Source organism: Paralichthys olivaceus, chromosome 1, assembly GCF_024713975.1.
Source record: "Paralichthys olivaceus isolate ysfri-2021 chromosome 1, ASM2471397v2, whole genome shotgun sequence".
NCBI classification, from domain to species: Eukaryota; Metazoa; Chordata; class Actinopteri; order Pleuronectiformes; family Paralichthyidae; genus Paralichthys; species Paralichthys olivaceus.
Window position 1 is genome coordinate 12,236,415 of NC_091093.1, and position 22,748 is coordinate 12,259,162.

At 40.6% G+C, this 22,748-nt stretch overlaps 2 protein-coding genes across 2 annotated transcripts in view; both read right to left on the bottom strand.

The window, feature by feature from the left end:
• Nucleotides 1-14,670, bottom strand: part of LOC109624920 (transmembrane protein 266-like) — a 40,831-nt gene extending 26,161 nt beyond the window's left edge. Inside the window, exons 1-3 of the mRNA XM_020079849.2 lie at nt 13,669-14,670; nt 12,311-12,439; nt 4,737-4,928 (exon numbers count right to left, since the gene is read on the bottom strand). Of these exons, the coding sequence (XP_019935408.1) occupies nt 4,737-4,928; nt 12,311-12,324 (206 nt within the window). The 5' untranslated portion in view covers nt 12,325-12,439; nt 13,669-14,670. The remainder of the gene's footprint in view (nt 1-4,736; nt 4,929-12,310; nt 12,440-13,668) is intronic.
• A 127-nt stretch (nt 14,671-14,797) lies between these two features.
• Nucleotides 14,798-22,342, bottom strand: fbxo22 (F-box protein 22). The gene is made up of 7 exons (XM_020079592.2): nt 22,124-22,342; nt 21,747-21,879; nt 20,972-21,059; nt 19,471-19,569; nt 17,909-18,061; nt 17,645-17,810; nt 14,798-17,102 (listed from the first exon to the last, which is right to left on the bottom strand). Exons 1-7 carry the CDS (start codon nt 22,252-22,254, stop codon nt 16,709-16,711), a joined length of 1,164 nt encoding a protein of 387 aa, XP_019935151.1. The 5' UTR covers nt 22,255-22,342; the 3' UTR covers nt 14,798-16,708.
• Nucleotides 22,343-22,748: the final 406 nt, after the last annotated feature.

Here is a 22,748-nt window from a genome sequence, read left to right on the forward strand (position 1 = left end):
TGCCTCATTTCCCTAAAGGTGAGTTCAGCAATCCGTCTCTCTGCTACATGCACTCTAGCTTTTCTTATTGCCACTCTGATGGTGGACACAGATACAGTACGTGTCTGATGGTGTTTAACAAAGTCAACTCACAGGTAGCGAATATGAAAGCGCTGATACAAGAAACCGACTGCCCCATGAGACCATTATTAAAACGTGATGATGGTGCACGGGGGTGTGGCGTTTTTGAATGTCATTTAAGGAGGCCTCTGTCTGTCTGTTTGAGAGGTGGATCGATACAGTGATGAGGAGACGGAGGCACAAGCGTAATCACAGAAAGCCCAGCAGTGCTGAAAACCACAGAACTGAACAGAACTGAAGACTGACTGACACATTTGGCGAATTGCTCCCTCGCTACATCGCCCTGATTCTAATGACGTGGCCTTAATGTCAGAGGCTTTTCTCAGGTTTTTGTCTGTATGGTGCTGATTCTCTCCTCTTGACCGTGTTGTGTATCCTCACAGGGAGGTGAGACCTATAAACAGCAGCAGTTCTTGAACATTCACCTCTGTTATCACCAACCGAGAGCTGCAGGGACGTTCTGATGGAGGTGTGAGGGTAGACACGAAGCCTGATAATGGTGATTAATGTGAAGGATTAGCATAGCATTTAAGGTATAGTGGAGATGTAACGTACGCATTACTGGAGCTCATGGTTGGTGAAGTTAAATGAAATTTCATTAAAGCTAAAAGAGAGAATGATGACTTTTACAACTCCCCCTGGCAGCGTTTTTACTGCCAGACATTTCGCACTAATGACTTGAATATGAAATAGTGACCCCCATCGCACCGAGCGCAGTTTGAGTAAATTGAGCTCACTGGTAAAATAACCTTCACATCAGCGACTGGTAAATCTGTTGTTCGAGCTTCATGCAGCAGGAGTCCTCGCAGTTTTCCAGCCTCAGAGACCAGGAGGAGAAATTTTAGTCTCCTGCCCCTCGGACCCTGAGCTCATTTGAACACACTGATATTGCTCTCGTTTTAAAAATTACTCAACAACAGCAGGGCTGTGACCCAGTTATCGTATAAATCATAGTTTCAGCAGGTATTTCACAAGTTGAGGTTCAGTTGGAACGGCGCACATGGCATCAAATCACAGTCTCCATCAAACAAAACATAATCTACATACATTCTAACACTAACACTTTGTGTACAGCATTTACTGGTTGTGACACAAGCGTCAGCATCGCCCACTGTTGACGGTGCGTCTGTGACATCCATCTGTTTGTGGTCATGACTGGCAAACTGAAGGGAACCAATGGAGTGAGACCTGATTTGGTGTCAAACGGAGGGAGGACTTGGATGAGGCACCGTGTGTGTGGTGCATGCATGTGTGTGTGTGTGTGTGTGTGTGTGTGTGTGTGTGTGTGTGTTTTGGAGCCTGCACTACAGCTTATGGTGTTTATGAGCATCCTAGTGAGAGGTAGCCTTGAGAGCCAGGTCTGAGTCACAGTTGCTGGACAGAATAAAAAGAAGGGACAAGGAATTTTTCCACAGTTCAAAAAAAAAATCTGTTACTGTTTTGACTGATCATAGAAAACAGCTGTGATTTTATCAAAATACCAATGTTTAAAAAAATCCTGTTAAAAAACTATGCACTTCCTCTACAACTCACCGCCCTGTCACCTGCAGACGTTCTCTGACGACTCTGCGATTGTCAGCAGCAAATACAGAGGACTGATGCTACATGCACGTTAGCTTCTCCTATTCCCATGCCTTCAAATCTACAAAACCAAAGAACTGGAGGTAGATTTCTGCAGGCGCAGAATTTTAACTGCTAACAGGAAGAGACTGGATAGACTGATTAGAAGAGCTAGCTCCATCCTGGGATACCCTTGACCCAGTGGAAGGTGGTCGGACAGAGAAGAATGATAGCGAAGCTGTCACCTCTGATGGACAACCAGTCCCACCCCCTGCAGGACACCAACACAGGACTGGGCAGCTCCTTCAGCAACAGACCGATTGACCCAAAGTGTCTGAAGGACAGGTATCGCAGGTCCTTCCTTCCTGCAGCAGTAAGACTGTACAACCAGCTCTGCTCCCAGTTGACAACATGCAACTTAAATGGATTTCTGCACTTTAACTCAAGTTTCACTTTTTATCTGGGCAATATTCATTTCTGTCGGTGAAATGAAATGGCTATTGTGCAATCCATTTCACTGTACATATATTCACACTGTTTGCACTGTATATATTAGTTTTTACTCCATTTATATTGTTCTTATATCTCCTTAACTTCCTTTTAAATGTCCTCACTAATAAAGGATTATCTTAAGTAAAAGTGTCTCGTCATATATCCCAAAAGGAATTGCCAAAAAAAAGTCTGAATCATATAAACAATGAGGGATACCTGGTGAAATGGTAAACACAAAATCACTTCAGTCACAAAGAGTGTGACTCCTGTAGATTTTAAATGACTTCAATGACAGTATAGCTGTTTTCAAACATGTCCTGCGAAGCATCTCCGGTGAATTGGCTCCAGACTTTCTTTGCAGTTTGCCTTTCACACATTCCTTTCATATTAACTTCTGCAGACTTTCTGTGGACTTTATACTTGTGGGCCAGGTGAAGAAAGTCAGGAGAAACTCAAGAGGATCTCACTCGCACATTTGCGCTCACACATACATGTACCCTGGTGATACTGCAGAGGATCTCCAGAGTTCAGTGCATGTCTGAAAGCAGCTCTTTATCAATACTGTGAATATTTAAATTACAACTCAGCAGCCAGACTCCTGTAAAAAATAACGTTTATTTGATCTTGTTTTTCTTCTTTTCTCATTTGTAACATGTGATCTATTGCTGTTTGATATTAAAATAGTTTCTTAATGTTTACCTACAATTTTTCATTTTTAACTTGAAATCATGTTCTGAAAGGTGCTATATCAATAAAGTTTGTTATTATTATTTTTATATGAATATTAAGCATGTTTCAGAACAACCTTGTAATTTGATGTGCCAGCAAATAGTATATTCAACCACACAACAAGAAATTAAATGTGTGATTATCGGCTTCTGGCTCATGCACTACAAAATGTCACTTACAGTAAAGGCTCCTGTTGCCAGCAGGCGAGAGGAGGAGTGGATATTTAGTGTGAAATGATGAATTGATCTCTGGTTAACTTATGGACGCTGGACAACCCAGTGGTTGTCACTTAATGATAAATCGATGTAACACCGAGCAACGGGGACAGCGAGTCAAGGACTCGAGGAGGGAGACTTAACACATGATGGATGATAATCATGCATACTATGTGACATTTACACAAGCATGAGACGTGGTGTGTGTGTGTGTGTGTGTGTGTGTGTGTGTGTGTGTGTGTGTGTGTGTGTGTGTGTGTGTGCAAGACACACAGAGAGAGAGACAGTAGAGATTTGTGTGATATTTTGGATTTTCTTTTTTAAATTTTAACAGATAAAAGCTTCAGGTTCTAGTACAACAATACTCATTATGGTCATTTTAACAGGAAAACTGTTCATGTCAGAAACACATCCCACTAAAAACTAGTGCAGACATATGAAGACATGAAACTGCTTCAGTTCACATGGATGTAAGTCTGCTCCATACGCAAATGTTTTACCAGACTGAAATAGTACATCAAAAAAACCTACTATGATAAATATGAAATCCTATCAATGAAAAAATCTTAACCAAATAGTAGTAAATCACTAAATATTGGCATATATTTTTGTTTCATATCTCCATATAATCAAAGGGTACAATGAAAATCCAATATGCATTCAAATAAGAATGGGGGTCAACATGAATAACAGATATGAAATGTTAAAATCAAAGCTGAGGCTGACATATCAGCTTCATAACTGTAGCCTACATTTCCTATGATGCAACCAAAGTTCATAACAAAAGCTTCCTAATAAAATGTTGACCTCCTCAAGCTAAAGGAGTTATTATGGACAGCTCCCTCCAGATAAACTAAACTGTCATGTTCACTGGCAGCTATGATGCATTTCCACCACTTGACCCTATGTAGAGCTTCTGCACAGATCAATACAAGCTGTGCACATTCTGTCTCTCCAGATTAATTCTGATACGGAGCTAAAATGCCGACCTTTAAAACAAGTGTTTTAAAAATTAAGCGTAGCTTTAAGCTCTTTGTGAACTCCATCAATGCTGACAGGGATCAGCAAATATTGCTCTGCATCAGGTATAAATGATGGCTGATGAATGTTTAACCACTGCTGTCAATGGCTTTTAAGTCTGATGTTTTGATTGATGCTATCATCTCATAGTGGCAGTGATGATTTCTGAATTCAAATTTTTTTCATTAGAAATGCACATTAATATATTAAATCACTTGATACCCTAATATTTGTATCAGGCTTTCTGATGACACAGAGGCAGCACTAATTTCACATTTTTGGTAAATGAATACCAGAGGAGCTATTCATTTAAATGTTTAAGTTAATCTGTTGTGGTAGTAAGTCTGTCCTCAGCACTAACAACATGAGCAGTCTGACTGAGAAAAACAAGCTCTGCCAATCATATCTCTTCACATATTTGTGTAACTCCCAGTATATCTCAGGTATACGCTCTGTAGCAAAGAGCTAATAGTTTAAATGTGAAAACAGTAATCTGGCCAGTTTGTCTAACAAATGAAACGTGAATGCTTTTCAAGGCAAACTCTCATCTGAATTCAGCAATGGAACAAATTCTTGGTTTTCAACAGCAGTTGCACTCACCCATCTCTGTTTTCGTCTTCATCTGCGTTGGAGAGGAGCTGTGATCCGGCCAGCGAGAGGTCCAGAGCAGCGAGGGGAAGATCTCTGTAGCCAAAACTCACCAGCTGGACCGGAGGAGCCAAGCACTGGTTCTCATCCTCCATCGGCTGAGAGATGATCTCCAAGTCCGACAGACCTGCCTGCTCCGCTTCCCTATTTACAAGCCAGCACCAGCAACACAGAGACAAAAGACCCACACACACGAACACAGAAGAAAGAGAGAGGCCCGCATTACTATAAAAGAACAAACACGACTCTTACATCACATCATCTACTTCCTCAAATCATTTCTTTAAGTATATATGGTGCATTTTAGTTATCAGTAATAAAAATGTGCCTATATAACCAACTAATAACTAATACAGCAGAAGAAATGTATGTGTATGAGAACAAAATAGTTCCAATTAACACACAAACACAGACTTCAATTATTCAGCCCACCAGCATCGCCTTGACACACATCATTATTATTATTATTTACAGTGATGGGGAGAAAACAAGCATGCATGTGTGTGTGTGTTTTGATCCACTGCCATCCAGTAGTAAATAAATATAATGTACAATGACACAACTCAAATCAAAATCTAATAATAAGACACAAGAGAAGAAGAACTTGAATAAATGAGAAGAGGAAGAGCAAAGATGATAATAAGATGAGGATATTAACATGTACATTCTTATTTTATTGTTTAAATCAGGGACAATGTTGTCATGAGCCACATATTAGCTCATCCACTGCTACAGCAACGTTAGCTTGCAAGCTAATGTAAGGTATCTCTAAGTGGGTTATTTTCTCCATATTAGCTGATGCTCATAATTAATGTGAATGTTCTGTCAAATAAATTGAGCTGAGAAATATTTATTTTAGATTGAATTATATATGGTAAAGTTTACATATATTTATGTAGAATTGTGTTGCTGTGTTGTGAATCACCTTGACAAGATGTCCACCGTTAATCAAATAAAACACAAGACATAAGACGTATGAGAATTGAAATGGTAAATTTGGTTAAACTTACAAAATTACAAAATTTATATTGGTTACAGGTTTATCCATATTTTCTTTTGATGAAGGCAGAGTTCAAATTCCCCCACAAATGAAAGGTGAACCTAAGAAAGAGGCTTGCACTTTGATATCAGTAAACCCCCCTCTAACCCCTCATCCTGCAGCTGGAGTGTTTAAATCGTATGGAGGCTGCTTGGTCTTGGCCTATCAGCGTGTAACCCAGCGTGCCCACAAGCCCCAGTTGTGTAAAAGCTGGGCCATCTCAGTGGAGCGTGGAGGTGGAAACAAACATTGAGTGCAGCTGCAGACTGACTGCGTGTGTGCCCTGTGGTGTGTATTTTTAGACCAGAGCAGATGCTGGTGTATCACGTCTGCTGTGACGTCATCAGCTCTCCCTTTGTCAGCTGAGTGGATCCCCACTCTCCCTCAAACGTCAAAGGAAGTCAGGAAAAAAAAAAGGAGGGGGAATGAAGAGAAGTAGTTGTATAGAAAAATGGGATGGTATAGGGAGGACTACATAAGAAAGACAGAGGAGGGTGATAAAGACTAAGTTTGCAACCGAAAATAAAAGAAGAGATGGACACTAGGCTGAAACTAAAGAGAGGGAGAAGAAAGAGTGGGGGGAGGAGGAGAACAGAAGGAGTGGAAGTGAGATGTGGAGATGATATGTAAAAGTAAGGGAGTGGATAAGGAAGGATGAAGAAAAGTGGCACAGTGGAAAAGGGAGTGGTAGTGTAGAGGTGAAAGAGGAGAGATGGTAACTCCATTTTCTCTTTAATAAATGAGAAAATAAGGAGAGGAAAAAAAGAACATGCAGGAGGAGGATAAAACTATCAAGTCTTAAAAGTACCAATATCAAAATCTCACCTATCAACCATATGATACAGTTTATCAATCAGAACATAGACACTTTGTTATCACATGATATTGCAGTTTTTCCTCATTTTGAATGATGGCTGAGAAACGCAGAATAAAAATATAACATTTGAAATGTCTGTGTGGAGGACGAATATTAAGCAGCAGCCAGTTGCTCTACGCAGATACACCTTTCAGTCATCTTCAAAACTGCTGTGACAGAAAACAGAGAGTGACCTGAAACGTTCAGAGGAGATGCACGCAATCTGACAGACAGACAGACAGGCAGATAGATATACCTTTAGGAAAGGGCGGACAGATATAGCAGATATCCCACCAACACACGCCACAACCATGGTGTGTGTGTGTGTGTGTGTGTGTGTGTGTGTGTGTGTGTGTGTGTGTGCCTGCGTGTGGGGGTAGGGGAATGATGAAGTCATGCCACCAAGGCTGATCAGATCTTAACTCTCAAGGTGACCGTTATGCTACATGGGAAATAAGGTCAGAACCTAACAATATAAAATTCCCAACTAAGTAGTCTACATATAAAAATATCAACAAACATAAACATCACATTTCTTTCTAGTTAAATAAAGATGCAAAGCGTACGAGCAGGTGTGAAAACAATCTGGAGCCAACTCCTCTGCATTAGCTGCCGCTCACATAACAAGTATACCCAACACCCAAAACTGTCAGTGGTCAGTTGAATTGTGGGGGGTGTAGTCACTAGGTTTTGACTATGGACTGCATATAAAGATGGATGACATAACAGTTCCCAAAGGAGAATCATCATTATCGCCCCCTAGTTGCTGGCTGCTGTGCATAAACCCCAATCTTCATGTTGGTGGATGGGACATTGACCAAAATGAAAGTCACAGTACACTTCAAATATATTTTTCTCAAACTTAGTTTCTGTTATTTTGGGTAGCTCTTATCTGTGGGATCGTGATGTGGCACCATGGTATCTACTGCGTAACATGGCGGCGCCCGTATCCAGGATATTTGGACCACACATGTGCTGTGGTCCTTTAATGCTGGCATTCAGCTCCACAACCAGTCAACCACAGCCTACTTGTTTTTCACAGGTCATCACAGGCCGACAGAAAGTTGATCCAGCACAAAGGTAGATTACATAACACATAATACATGATACACAATATTTAACTGCCTAATGATTCTTTATTCTGACATAATGTTTAAGACTACAGGCTCCTTTAAAGAGTAGAGGTGGTGCTGTAGCACTTGCTGAACACAGTCTATCATCACTGCATATATTCAACAACAATATCTTTTGTTTTTCATTAATAAAATCATGTTATTGCAGTTTGGTCTCAAGAGCTGCTGCCCTCATCCCAATATGACAGGATTATTTCCCTTGACAAGACGGCCTTACCTGTCTTTGAAGATACATAGATCTACTGTATATAATCCAAAATATAGTCACAGGAGGATGTGATGTTGTTAAATCATGTAAAATGTAATATGTATTATATTAAACCAAATATTAGACTTTTGAGTTTCATTAGGAAACATTTATTTGTCTGTCTTCAGCAATGGCATTATTTCAATAATTTTCATCCAAATAAAATAAAATAAAATAGGAGAATAGCATAGCAGTAATGAGGATGCTGTTAAAAACTAATAATAACCAGTAAAAAATTACCATAAATCAGTGTGAGGCAATGTTTCCCTAATTATTTAATTATCCACTGACTCATATCACTTCTGTTTTCAATGAAAACTTTCCTTCAGTAGTTTCCTGTTCAACATCTCTATTTCTGACTCAGTTCTGCAGCCAGAGCTCCACGAAGAAAATTATCTCCACGACCTTAAGTGCATGAGATGTGACTAATTCCTGAACGCGTGTTTTACTTGGCAGAGAACTGATTCCCTCTCTGAGACTGTGGTCGTACGGTACGATGCCACGGTGGTTCGGCCTGATGGATGTTTTCACTGCACTTCTCCTGCACTCAACATCTCACCCATACCACACCTCTCATTGCTCTGCTCCCAAACAATCAGCATTCTACACATAACTACTCATGACAGACACAAGTTGTCCAGAGTCCACCGGCTCACAGCTTTCAGTAATAATGCTGGTGAGCTGCCTGGCTGCCAGTCGAGCGATCAGGACTGAGTGACCACGGACCAACTGCTGAGCAGAGTCAGCAGCAGGGTCAGTCATGCAATTAGAGATATTTGAGATGTTTCTCTAACATTCAGTTAATTACATTATTTATCAATTTGAAGTTATATATATATAAGTGTTGCATAAAGATATAAGACATTTCAGACTCATTTACAGAGACTGCATTAAAGCTCGTCCTATTCCATTGTGGAATAATGCAAACATTAAAACCATGGTACTATTCCTCAGCTAAGTTTTGTAATAATGGTATGATTTAGTAGTTAAATAATTACTTAAATTCATGATAATGTCAATAGCAAATCCCAAAAGACAAACAGCCTCTGCTTCTAACCAAGGACAAACATAAAAACAACATTTGCGTTGTCTTAAATACCAACACTGACCTTTCTGTGCACCCCGGGTGTTCTTATTTAACAGAAAGTAGTGATTGCAAAATCTCAAAAAAACATTATTTCATGGCAAGACTAACAAGACAGCAGCTGCAGAGAGAGGAGCACCCACAGGACAGGAGTGATATTCAGGGGGAGCAGGTTTCCCTGAGGGTGGCAGATAAAATTAAATAGTGGAGTGCAGCATTACGGGCCAGGTAGGAAAGGTCATTATGTGACAAAAGTTGCTCAAGGGATTTCGGTGACCAAAGCAGAAGGTCATGTAAGTAACTGGGGGGCGGGCAGCGCTGGAGAATGTTATTCCTCACACAACAGGAAGCTTCTCGTCTATAACCCTCATGACCCCTGTGTTACAACACAGACTTACCTAATTACCCAAGTCTATCCCTCGGTTTAGAATGAATTTAATTTCATTCTCATTTGTTTCTCTATCAGTCTCTCCTGAATGAAATGTAATTACATCCACGTAGTGTTTATTCTGAACTACACTCCACTCTGTATGCAGCCTCAGTGGACCACAAGATCCACACATACGTCAGATGAGACTGTCTGAGCCTGAGGATCTAAAACAGCACTGACCACAACGCTTGCTCTACATCAGCTGCTGCAGAAAACTTTAGAGAAGCTGGACATTGTTATTCTAGTGTTACCATCTGTTTCAGAATTGTAGAGTTCTAATCTAGAGTCAGACGCAGTTTGAGGCGTAAATGTCAATTGGTGACAGTAGCAGATATTTTAGGCTTCACTTCATCCAGGCTTATATTGGTGCATTTGCAGTGGCTTCATGAGCTAAATAACTTTTTTACTTACTGTTCTGAAAGCAAGGTAAAGACAGTGAGTAATGGTTGTCTTTGCTGCTGACGCACATGCAACATAATATGGATTTCACATCAAAAGATGAAGATGAGGCAAAAGGAAGTCTGTCAGGGGATTTTATCGGCATCCGTCAAACTGTTAAAACCAAGAAACCAGCAGAAAGAAAAATATCACTTTTCTTACTGTGTGCATTCTCAGCCTCACTGTTTTCACCTTCTGGTCTTTTCAAAGCAAAAACACAACTTAATGTATGACACAAATGTTCATGTTGTGCGAGTTAAGACCTATCACGTCGACAGAATTTACAACTGGCCTCAGGTAATTTCTCCGAACACCCAATTCAACTTCCAGAGAAAGTTTTATAATGTCATGCCAGTGGATATTAATGAAGTCTGCCAGGCACATTAGCTCATTAATAATATTACAGATTAAACTATGATGAATTGGTGGACTGCACAATGGACTGTTCTGGCTCTGGTGTGACCAGTCTCTTATCTGACCTTTACAGATGCAAGCCGGAGACGACGCAGGAGACACGGAGACCCTCGTGGGGCAGGGAGAAGACAGCAGACGTACAGGAGCCTCCTTTATAACGCAGAGGTCCATGCACCTTTTTTACAATGTGTCAGTATCCAATAATAGATTATTTTAATTTCTACAGACACTTATGGGAGCGTGGGCCTTGAAAGACTTAATGACTGAGAAGACAGACTTCTGTGGACTTGTGAAACTGACTTTACTGACTGGCTGGTTTCCTCTGCATTGTCTTTTTGCATAAAGTGAAAACACATTCTGTTTGTTGTCTGTGGCATGTTAAGCATTGTGGAGAATTTGCAGCAATAAATATCTTGTTAATGTTTAGTTCAGTAAGAATGAGTGTATAGATAAGATAGATCAGCTTGACAGTATACAGTATATTATAAGAATATAAGGTTAAGTACACTTGTGTAGGTCATACAAAGAAAGGGAGAATTCAGAGTAAGGTTAGTTGGAATTGTTAAATGAATAATCACCCACAAAGAGCAGCGACAAACCAGGCACTTTGCTCGATGTTTGCTCAAAGAATGTTTGTGATGAAAATTGGTAACGACAAATGTCACACGCACCTTCTCAAAAAACCATTGTTTCCTTTATAAAACACCTCTAATGCACATCATGGAGATCCCCTGCTCTGTTTTGTATTTTTTATTGTCATTCGATCGTTAGGTTTGGTTTTCATATTCATTGTTTCTAGGAAAAGAAACATGGTAACAATACGTTTTGAAATGATGCGTCATAAGAAAAAAAATTTTTGAGTGATGCTTGTAAATGTATCTTAATGACATGATCCTCAGTGACTGGGAGCTTTTTCAAGGTGACGAGGCCACAGCAAAGGTAAGAGAAGTCATGTGTTTTACAAAGCATTTTCCCTTTAGACACTACATGATCGTGGCGTCACTGCTGAGGAGCAGAACTGTTTCTCTCATAAAATGAGAGCTCAACAAATGCAGCAATGATTCGGGGCTATTCATCTGGGTCAAGAGAATAAATGTACCCAGTTATGACGAGACAAATTAGAGAGTAATGCTACAAGCCAGCAGAATCACATGTGATGACTGAGAATAATGATTTTCAGTGTTGTCCCTCACCTTATTCACACACACACACACACACACACACACACACACACACACACACACACACACACACACACACACACACACAGGCTACAGCACGTTCCTTCAGTGATACATCAGCTGTTCTCACATGGAGGGTCACAGATTAAAAATGGAAAGCTGGGAGAAAACTGGAGATGGAGAAAGAGAAAGTGTTAAGTTGTAATGGTTGATAATCAATACACCACAGGAAGGGCTAACATAGCGACCTGTGTTTACGGCTGCAGAATGGACTCTCTGTAGTCGGGGCTATGTGCAAGTGTGTTTGCATGAATCTGTGTCTCAGTGTTCGCCTCAGTGCGTTTAGCATTCAGAGTGACGAGGGTCAGAGACACCTCAACTGTAGCAGCAGTTGACTGAATAAAGGTCATTGTGGTAGAAACGGAGAAGCAGACATTTGGAAACGGTGAAAGAAAGGTGACTGACTTGAGAGAAATGAGATCAGAAGATGAGAAAAGCAAAGGCATGCTGGGAAAATAAGTATAATCCATAATAATACGCTTCACGTCCTACAGACATTCTGAAGTTCTTGCATTATTTTCCCTCTGCATTTCTGACGCTTGACAGACTTGTTTTTTCCTGTACGTGATTTGGAGTATGAAGACACAATGAGGAAGAGGAGGAGAAAGGATCAGTGGGGAGCACACTATGGGGGCTGTACTTACTCAGCATTAGCCATGATGCAGGGCGATGGAGAAATGAGCGACGTGGTGGTTATCACAAGGTTTCCACTCGGTTCTGCCTGTTTGAGCACTTCACCTTTTCACCTGATGGATGCCACTTTCAGGTTGAACCTGTAAGGAACACGCTTATTAAAACTTCTACGGCAGCAATAATTATATATGGCAGTGAATATATGAAGGACTTTATTATCATTATTGGGAACACCTTGCTAAAACTGATGCAGTCTGAATCAACCTGGCTTTAAAAACTTGTTTCAAAAGTTTTTTTTTATTTGAGCTTGTTGACAAAAATATACATTCATATACCTGTATGTATAATCATATGCACACATACATGTAAGTTATTAGCTTGCAACCTGATCATTTTGATTTTAAAACAACAATAAAAAAATACAGGAATCAGCAATAATAAGAAAAACAGAAAAATGTAAATAATATAATGATCTTGGCAAAATAGGAACTTCTTTCTTTTCCTAGTGTACAAAGAGCAGCTTCTTTGCAATGATGAGACTATTGGATATGAAACATTGCTGGGACTTGATTAGCTTTATAACATCATCAGATACCTCCATAATGTTTTATGGTTCTAACTGAACTTGAAGTATTTGAGATGTTAACTGGAAAAACACTGATGTCTCAACTTTGGGACATTAAATCCTTGAAGGTGTTGATTCAGGTTGGGTAATATGGAGACTGTAAAATCAACCTGATTCATATCAGAGGGTAAAATAAAGTTTTAAGACACTGCATCAGTAACAGAATAGTTTTGATATATGATGATAGTTGACAATTTAACAACTCTGTGTTTAGAAACTTTTTGGTAAAAAAAAATCAAATTGGTAAAGAATTGTCGTTTTTCAGTGCGAGTTTAATCTACACTGATTTTCATAAAGAAAAATGTGTGTTGAAATAGCTTTGACCAAACACTCATCTCAGGGTTTGTCTGTGGGTTCATTTTTACAGTGACATTTGACAGAGATGGGTAATAGGAAACCTCAACCCTAACAGCTACATATGCTTTTCAAGTTTAACTCAAATGAAAACGACACATGATGTTGATAAATTAAATGAAGTATTAAATTGACAAGTGTCACTAAAAGACTGGAACTTCAAACATAACTTTTTTTTAATTACACCCCATGGTTTCCTATTCATCCACATAGTTCATAGTACATTATGCACATGTGAGGAAGCTGGCTACATCTCTCTCCATAGCAGTAATAGCAGATACGATAAAGCTGCACTGCTTTTCTTTGCTGCCATAACAGAAACTAAGATGATAGTAGTGTGAGAGCTGCTCTCTACATACACGTCTCATATATTGGAAGCAGAGGACCTACCTGTGTGAGATTTACATTGTTGGCGGGTTACTGTGCCTCCCCTGGCTGGTAGTGATGTCTCCCTCGGTGGTGTTGGTGGTGATGTGAGTGAGTGAAGCAGCAGCAGACTCACAGTGTGTGTAGGCTGCAGCAGCTCTCCTCAGCTCTCTTGCATTGGTCGAGCACCACCACCGCCGCTGCTGCTGCTGCTGCTGCTGCTGCCCGGGCTTCAGTGTAAAAGCGATGAGGGGCTGGAGCTCAAACGCAAGAAGAAGCATCGTCACTAGGCGAGATCATGTTGGTGTTTTTTTTAAGTGATATGAGAGCGATCGAAGGACGACTCCCCCTCCTCCCCTCCTGGAGGCTCCAGACCCCGGGTCTCCTCCGCTGCTCCTCGGTGGAGAGGGGGGGGTATCCCCGGCGAGCGCAGCGGGGAACCCTGCGAGGAGGAGCTGTCCACGGTGCTGGAGCCGCGGCTTCTCCGGGCTCCCACAGCAGCAGCTGGGCGAACAAGAGCAGCGGTCCTCAGCCAAACGCCATCCGGAGCCGGAGACTGACAGCAGCCAAGGAATCCCGTGACATTTTTTTTTTTGCGTCGCTCCGGTCACGACATAACCAAGTGTAAAAAAAAATGGTAGCGTGGACGTGCGTGTGCGTGTGCGTAGTTCCCCCCCACTTCTCAATCGAGGCCTAATTTACTGGGGATAATCGCCCCGGATGGTTTTATCAGCTTTACGCCTGGTAGGTCGTCCCTCTCCGGGTCTTGAGTGAGGTTTTTTTTTTTTTATGGTTTCCCAAAATAAAGATACTATGGGAATATAAATTGTCTTCGCAGCAATTGGCTTAACCGTTTGTCATTCACAGGGATTAGCCAGTCGATGGTTAAAGCGCACATCAATCAATCGCCAGCGTCTCTGGCTTCATCTGAACACGCCTGGACGTGGGCTGCAGGAGATGTTATAGGCTGAGGCTCAACATTTCTGGGTTGTGCGTAAAAAATAAAAGGAAAAAAAAAAAGCGGTGATGTGAATAGAAGTGCAACCGAGGAGGGATGTGCACGTCGCCGAGGGGACTCAGGAGGTGCCTGGGTTAAAAGATGCTGCTGAGATGGGGGGGGGGAGGATAAAAAAAAGGGGAAAAGGCACATGTCTACTTACTGAATGTTTGTCATTTTATTATGGAGGAAAATGAGAACAGATATGATTTGGCACATGTAGAAAAGTGCATCAACACAGAAACAGGCATTGCTAAATTTGCCATAAACTTAAAATACATTTCCATTTCCTCTTCACACACTCTAGTGGCAGATGTGTACATTATGATACAGAGAAGGAAGATGCTCCTAATTTTTTAAGTATTGGGCCGTTCTTGAAAAAACATCTGTTCTCACAGCAATCAGTGTTGAAGCTTTTTACAGTTATTGGGCTACTGGGCAAAAACATAGATAAACTGGAAATTGCACCTTATTGTCATCTGGACTTAATTCTTACAGAGGAAAAAGCAAGACATCAATCAGTGTCAAGAAAGAAATGTAGACATGAAAGTTGCAGCACTACATGGATTTAACTGAGACATGTATTTTATTGGATAAAAGGAACTGTCTCACCCCATATCACTACTTCAGAAAAAAACAGCTCCCATTTGACTTAAGCAAAGCCAGACACTAATTATTTAATCTCCAATGACCTTAAACAGTTCTTCAATTTCCAACCTCCTTCAACTGTCTCATTCAGAAATGTTGGAAGAGTTGCGACTAGTTTGAGGTGAAACTGAGAGTTTCTGTCAGTCAGTGTCACTCACACAGTGAATAAATGTTCATATTCCCTGTACAATTTTTCTGTTGAGCTGCAGTGACTGGGGAGATGGAGCCAGTTCAGAACCAACTCATTTTGTAAAACCAGTCCACATTTTTAACGGTCTGAAATGGAATGTTATGTAGTCCACACTCCATACCAGCTGGTGGCAGTAATGCACCAATCTGTTGTTGGTTTGCTGCCAACAAATCTCAAAAAACGGAAAGACAATGTTACTATGTTAGTTTGAGTCATTTCCATTGGAAAGAAATCCCAGCCAACAGTACAGTGATGCTTTGCTTGCTTTTCATACATTTACTTTACTAAGTAATTACATTTTGCGTTTGAAGGTTTTGAAACCTTCTCACTGCTCAAAATTTCCAGCCATGGCTCCTCACACAGCTACAAGTACTGGTACAGGAGCAGTTCAGACCGAACCAGGCTATTTTTCGGTGCAAATGAGTGGAACTGGTTCTAGATCAGGCACCAGCACTGCATCAGTGACCAATAAGCCTCACTGCCATCAGGAAGTAGGTAGTAGGAGATATGACTTGACATGTGGATAAAACCAGTCACAGTGAATTCCCTGTGGCCACCTGAACCAAGGTAGATAGAAATCTTGCGTAAGAGTATTAATTTTTAAGCTAACACGTTTTCATTATTCTTGGTAAGACAAGTGTAAAAACCTTAAGAGTAAAACCTTAAGGAGGAGAAAGAGCATTTAAATCAAGATTACCGTGATTCTGTAAAAGAAGAACCACCCTCTTAATACTCACATGAATAAAAAAGTGCTTTTGCTGAATCAACAACTATAATAATAGCTTGGGATACTCAAGTGTGTATCATTTACTCACTTGGAAAGCAAACAAACCATGAACCATCTGAGGGTGAGAAAGATATGCCATCCATCTGTGCAGAATTTGAGAAAAAATATACACATATATTTTAAATGAGTGCTATATCACAGCTGAACTTTAACATAGATGATCAGTTTGTGTTTTTAGGGCCCTATTTGTGAGACTCACTCAGTTTTAATATTAAGCTGTGTTCACACACAGTCTCCGAGGGACATCATTTCCCAAACAATGCCAATACATTAATGGCCGAAGGGTTCATTTCCTGCTTTATGAGCAGAAACGCTGACAGAGATATTCTGATCTGTAATGTGACTAACATTTTGTACAGAATGTTTGTTGTTCCCCAATGCAGTTGCAAACAGGAGTCATCTCTTTTCCTGTTTTTTTTCACCATTTCTACAGGAAGATCAGTCAGCCTAGATGGACCAGGGTCATGACTGTAGTGTACTCGTGCTGCAGACTGTCCGTTTCAGTATCGCACAGCGTGTAGTCATCTTTGATGATTCGGTCACAGCCAATCTCTCCATTGCCAAACAGGCCAAAGAGCGGGGTGTTGGGGAACACCTTGTGAAACGCGTCAGCCTCTACGTTGGTCTGGTTGTTGTAGTAGCTCTGGCCTCTCCCCACGCAGGCGAACATGAACCCTAGGGTGTTCCTCTCTGGAATTTTGGCTGCCTTTAACCGCCGGATTGTGGCTTCAGCCGCCTTTGGATTGCTGATATCTTGGTCCAAGAGGACAGATGCCCCCTGCACCTTAGAACCACTCAGTGCCAGACCCACCACACCGTGGGCACCCTGGCTACAGCTTCAAGAAATGAGGGGAATAGAAAAAGTGTGAACATTGCAAAGAGTAAGCAGTAGAAATGTTGCTGAAAGTTTAGCTCTAACAATGACATTGTCAATTCAATCAGGACATAATGAGAAGATGAAGGGTGTAAGTGACAGTGAAATACTAATATCAATCTTCAAAATGGAGTGAGGTTGTATTCTCAGACTTCCACTTGTTGATCAAAAAACCCACGGGTGCGCACAAGAATATGGCTTACAATTAAATGACTGTATGTAAACACGGCACACATGCAGTTTTTAATCACCTCTGGCACTGATCAGCATAGACAGAAATGAAACAGTCATTTGAATGCGCTAATTTTGACAGCGAGTTGAGAGAGCGCTTTAGCTGTCGGTGCATTTGTGACATCAAACATGGCGCACACAGGAAAAGACAAGAGCGGCAAACTCCTCTAGTAGCGATGGGAAAGGAGTCAATAGCCTCTTTTAGAAGGTTTTCGATTTAAAAAAAACCCCTGGGTATTCGTGCTAATTTTGGCGTAAAGAGGTATAGCTCACCATTGTCTGGGAGGAGAGAAGACACTTTCCACCAGGCCTCCAGCGATGAGAGCTTTGCTCTTGGACAGCTGCTCCAGCAGCTGGCTGAGGAAGCGTGCTCCTCCAGGTTTATATGCCTCATAGACAAACAACAGTACCACACGAAGCTCTGGGTTGTCAACTAGTCCTGGAGAAAGCACAATAAATACAACACTGATGCAAACACAAGTTCTGACAGACTTCACAAGATTTTGTTGATCTCTGTTTATATGAGTCTTCACTCACCTGCTTCTTTCAGGGCACTCGGAGAGATGGACTTCTTACAGAAGTGAAAGGGCTTGATGTGGACACCCTCCATGCTGGGCAACATGATCGCAAAGCCCGCCTCCCCTTCCTGGTGCTCCTGAGGAGGGGTGGAGCTAGGGCCACTGGGAGTCACTGCACAGAGACAATAAGGCACCATTCAGAAGTTTGTTTTTTACAGTCCCTGACACAAGTATGTTGTGAAGGAACAAATTCTATTAGATTTTATTAGTACATCAAAGCACAACATGGAACAAACATTATCTCAGGGCACTTTACATAGTAAGGTCAAAACCTACAAGTTCACCTATGACCAAAAAGACACAGTTGACATATAATTTGCTTCGTCTGAAAAAACATATGGTTTTGGTAACCCTGTTTTCATGAGATGTGTGGAATATGGATGGACTTGGCCTGTGGTTGTTCTATTTCTGTACAGATTACTTGAAAGAACCTTAATCCAAGTGTTTGTTACTGCAGTATTACTTATAAAAGACCGCAGGGAAAACAGTCATAGCTGTAATTAACAACTCACAGTTCCTTAAACCACAGCCTAAGCAAGGACCACAAAGTTACATAAACGTCAGGAAAATCAACACACAAGCTCCTGTGTAATTCCCCTATTCTTAATAAACAGCACACAATCAAGGATGAGCTACCATGCAAATGAGAAAACATCTGCTTTTAGCATTATAAACATCATTAAATGACCCTCATTCACCACACTCACACTTTTTAGTTACTAGGGTTTGAGACTGTGCTGAGATAAAACTGATGGGAACTGAACTCAAAATGAGCAAACACTGCACATTATAATGTCATTTATCCTCCACCATGTTTCAGGTTATGGAATTAATAAAGGATTATGCAGAAATACTATGTGCAGGTAAATAATAAATCATATTTTTAATACTATGCAGCCTCGCACCCATTGTGCATAAATTATTAGATGTACTCGAGGCTATTTGGCAAATCTATTACAACAAATCCATAAATTCAATCCTATCCAATCAAAGGTTTAATTCAATTGAATTCGATTTATGTGATGACCCTGCACTGACCGTGAGCTGCAATACCACAAAATGAGTGTTATCACAAACAGCCGCGGCTGCCATTAAACCTGATATACGACGGGAGCCTGATAAGCCATCATCTTGAGGAACGAGAACATGGCTGATGGAGAGTTGCTTCTCCGGAGGGTTGTGATTATATAGAGAAATGGGGAGCACAGCACAGAGCAGACGAGGCAATCTATCAGAGGCAGCGGCAGGGAAGTGCCAGCCACCGCTGGTGCTTTCCAACAAGGCAGCAGCAACATGGGGGATTAATGCATAGTCTTTGCTGCTGAAAGAAACTACTCGTCTTAGGAACTCAACACATGTGACTTATTTTCATTCTAAATAGTTGAACAGGATAGGATCACATACTTGTACCATCACAAAATCTGAAGCTCATTTAAGAAATGTTTTATGTTAGTAATGGGTTAAATGACTCCCTGTATGTGGATTTAGAAGAGAGAGACAGAATAAGAGAAGAACACTTACAGACTATTCCTGGGGTAGCAACGCCCATGATGTCACAGCCTTTGGGGAAGAGCAGGTTCAGTTCTTCGACTGTGTCTGGACTGTGACGACTCTTTTTTGCTTCAGAATAGTTAAGGAAAGAAAACGTTAATGAAACAGGTTGCTGTTCCTATAATTTCAATCAAAATTTAAACATATGCTGGAATTTAAAAACATCTCTGGAGCAGTACATTCTGAAAGATTTACACCAGCTGAGCACATTTCTTTTAGCAATAAGAATGTAAATCTACTTTTCTTTCTTCTTTCTAAATAGAAATTTCCATTGAATACAAAAAATAAATAATTTATGATGTATATGAAAACCAATACAACAAGCTGATAGGAAAGCCAGTCATTGTGCAATGTAAAAATGCATCTAACCATAGGCCTTCTATTATGTCACACAATGTATTCAACTCTCTCCCACTAAAACAAACCTACTAGTGTAACAACAACAAGCAAATGTTGAATGAGAACTTTGACATGTTCCACCTTGTTTTAAGTGGGGGGTCATGGTAGATTTGCCATGATACTAAAAGTACCTCTCACCAGCCAGCATCAAAATCAAAACTCTGCATTTCCTGAAAAGTTTTTCATTTTTAACTGCTTAAAGATTTCTTCCAAGCCCACATGAACAGCATCCTGTAAGTCAGCCTCAGTGTATTTTTGTGCTTCAATATTCATGCTTAACAATCACTGACTGACTCGCACACACCTGAATAAAGTCTGTATACCCACAGTATCTAGATGTTAACACCCTCGGTTACGACTCAAACCTATGTTAGTTAGTTTTTAATTTGAGAGAGCAAATAACCAATGAACAGAGACTACTATTATAAAAAGCATCCTTTCACTAAATATGAGCTAAAATCAACATAAATATACATATGAACCTGCAGATAAATGGCTCATATAACTAAAGGTTTCTGTCAGTACAATAAATGTATACATTTTTCAGTCTGTCTGCATCTTCTTAGATATAAACTATGCAAGATGACAAGATTGTTTTAAAGCTTTCCTCTTTGCTGATTCCATCCAGATGCAAGATCGTCTCTGTAAATGTGTGTAAATCATACTTATTACAAGGCGCTCTATACCTTCCACACAGTTTTCCGAGGCAAATACAAATCTTTCTAATAAACAGATGTGATGGTGTTCATATACATGAAATAGAATTTGTTTGAAATACCACAGGAAATCACAAGGCACTTTATTTTTCTCTCTGTTGACATTTTGTATTTTCAACAAATACATCTTTTGGTATGGATGCCAAATGCTGCCTTTGTATCAATTATTTTGACATTTTTAACTGTTAAGATACTAAATTACTAAGCAATATTGAGTGACAAAACAATGAATATAGTAAAAAATTATGTAGCACCACTTACCCACACAACTCGACGCCACAAAATTGACGTATTCTTCTTAATGAACACAAAGCAACAAACTACTGAAGCACGGTCATACATTGTTTAATACCAACCTTTACTCTGTCTGTAGCAATACGCTTGTCCAGTAAAAGCCTCACAGTCTACCATCGCCAACACTGTTTTAGGCAGGAGAAACACTTTCTGTGAATGAGAAGATTCAAGAAATGTGTTAAAACAGTGTAAAGAAACTGAACAAGCGTGATCATGCCTTATGATTCAAATTGTGCAAAACCATCAAATAAACATGCTGCTCAAACTAAAACATTTCTCTTATGTAATCGTTCCGGTTCGGTCCGGTGGACTAGTTCATCCAAGACTTAAAGGTCCAGTGTGTAGGATTTAGGTGAAAGGGATCTATTGGCAGAAATGTAATGTAGAATAATCCTCATGATGTTTTCACTAGTTTGTTTCATCTAAATTGTATGAATTGTAGTTTTCCTTATCCCAGAAAAGGCCCTTTATATTCAAATACTTTATATTCAAATACTTTGTATTTAAATACTTTATATTTACATGGAGGGGGTCCTCTCTACAGAGGCCGCCATGTTTTTTACATTAGTGCAGACTGGACAAACTAAACACCTTTTGAGTTAATATGACAATCGAAGGCTACCTCAGGTTCTTTTTCATGTTTGGGAGGAGAGGGTGAGGTGAGGGGTGTTCAGCTACAACATGTAATTTCAACACTAGATATCACTAAATTCTACACACTGAACCTTTAACACCAGGATATATTAAGTTGAACACGGTCCTCTACAAACTGTTTAATCTCGAGTTTACAGTCCAGAGAAGCCCTCTGTCAGTATTCAGTGGGTGCTTGGTATTTACCTCCACCTCCTCAGCCAGGATGCTGCACAGGGCATGGACCTCAGTGTCGGACGGTCCACAGGCTGACACCCAGGTGAGCTGCTGCTGGGTCCTCAACACACGGCGGGCACAGTTTCTCCACAGCCTGCACACACTGAGGAGAACCACAAACAAACTTAGCTTCACCTGCTAGCCACACAAAAACTTAGCAGCCAAGTTAACGAGCTGATGTTTCTGTTAAAAATACAAATTAAAACAACGCTACAAAGCAGCTCAGACACATAAACACCAGACGCACTGACGCGCTAGCTTCCAGTCTGCTCTGGTGAGTCTGGAGATACAGTTTCACTTCCATCGGCGCTGCCATTAGCATTAGCTAACGTCACATTTCCCTTTACCTTGCGATCCGGAGGAGAGGTTTGGTTGGTAGGAAGGTCAGAATCCGTTCCACCACTTCAGCCACATTACTGAGCACGTAGGTTGCTTTGCTGTCTAATAGAGCAGCTGCGAAATCCTGATTTTCATCCATATTTCTCTCAAGTTTCGAGATTCCTCCAGCACGGCCGCTCAGCTGTGAACTTTCAACTCCGCCTCTCCGCCGCTGCCGAGACACAGCGCCCTCTGTGGCGAGGAGGTGCTGCGGCAATTTAGGTTTAGATTAACTTGTTTGAATTGATAACGCGCTTTGTTAGATAATGTTTCCTATGACCGTGTCACAAGAAAATATACATCTGATGCACAATGTTTTTTTTGAAATATTGTTCTTAATGTTGCTTTTTCCTGCAGAGTCTCTTTAGCACTACTCATATAAACTATTATTGAGCAAACCCAAAGCCACTCATTGCCTAAAAGCTCACTGTGATCCACACTGAGGTCACAGTCTGTAATAAGGTCATTGGCAGATACCTCATACTAGTTTTCTAAGTTTTGGGGCTTGCATAACAATACTTATTACTTCCTCTGTCCCTGTCCATTTGCATTGGATTGTCTATCTCATTCTGACTTGCCTGCTGCTGTAACAAC

Excerpts from the sequence above, each read along its gene's own strand:
- fbxo22 (XM_020079592.2), bottom strand. The coding sequence starts at position 22,254 with ATGGATGAAAATCAGGATTTCGCAGCTGCTCTATTAGACAGCAAAGCA. Across the intron at positions 21,880-22,123 it reads CCTCTCCTCCGGATCGCAAG|TGTGTGCAGGCTGTGGAGAA; the intron begins GTAAAGGGAAAT and ends GGTTCTCCTCAG. Across the intron at positions 17,811-17,908 it reads GAGTGCCCTGAAAGAAGCAG|GACTAGTTGACAACCCAGAG; the intron begins GTGAGTGAAGAC and ends TGCTTTCTCCAG.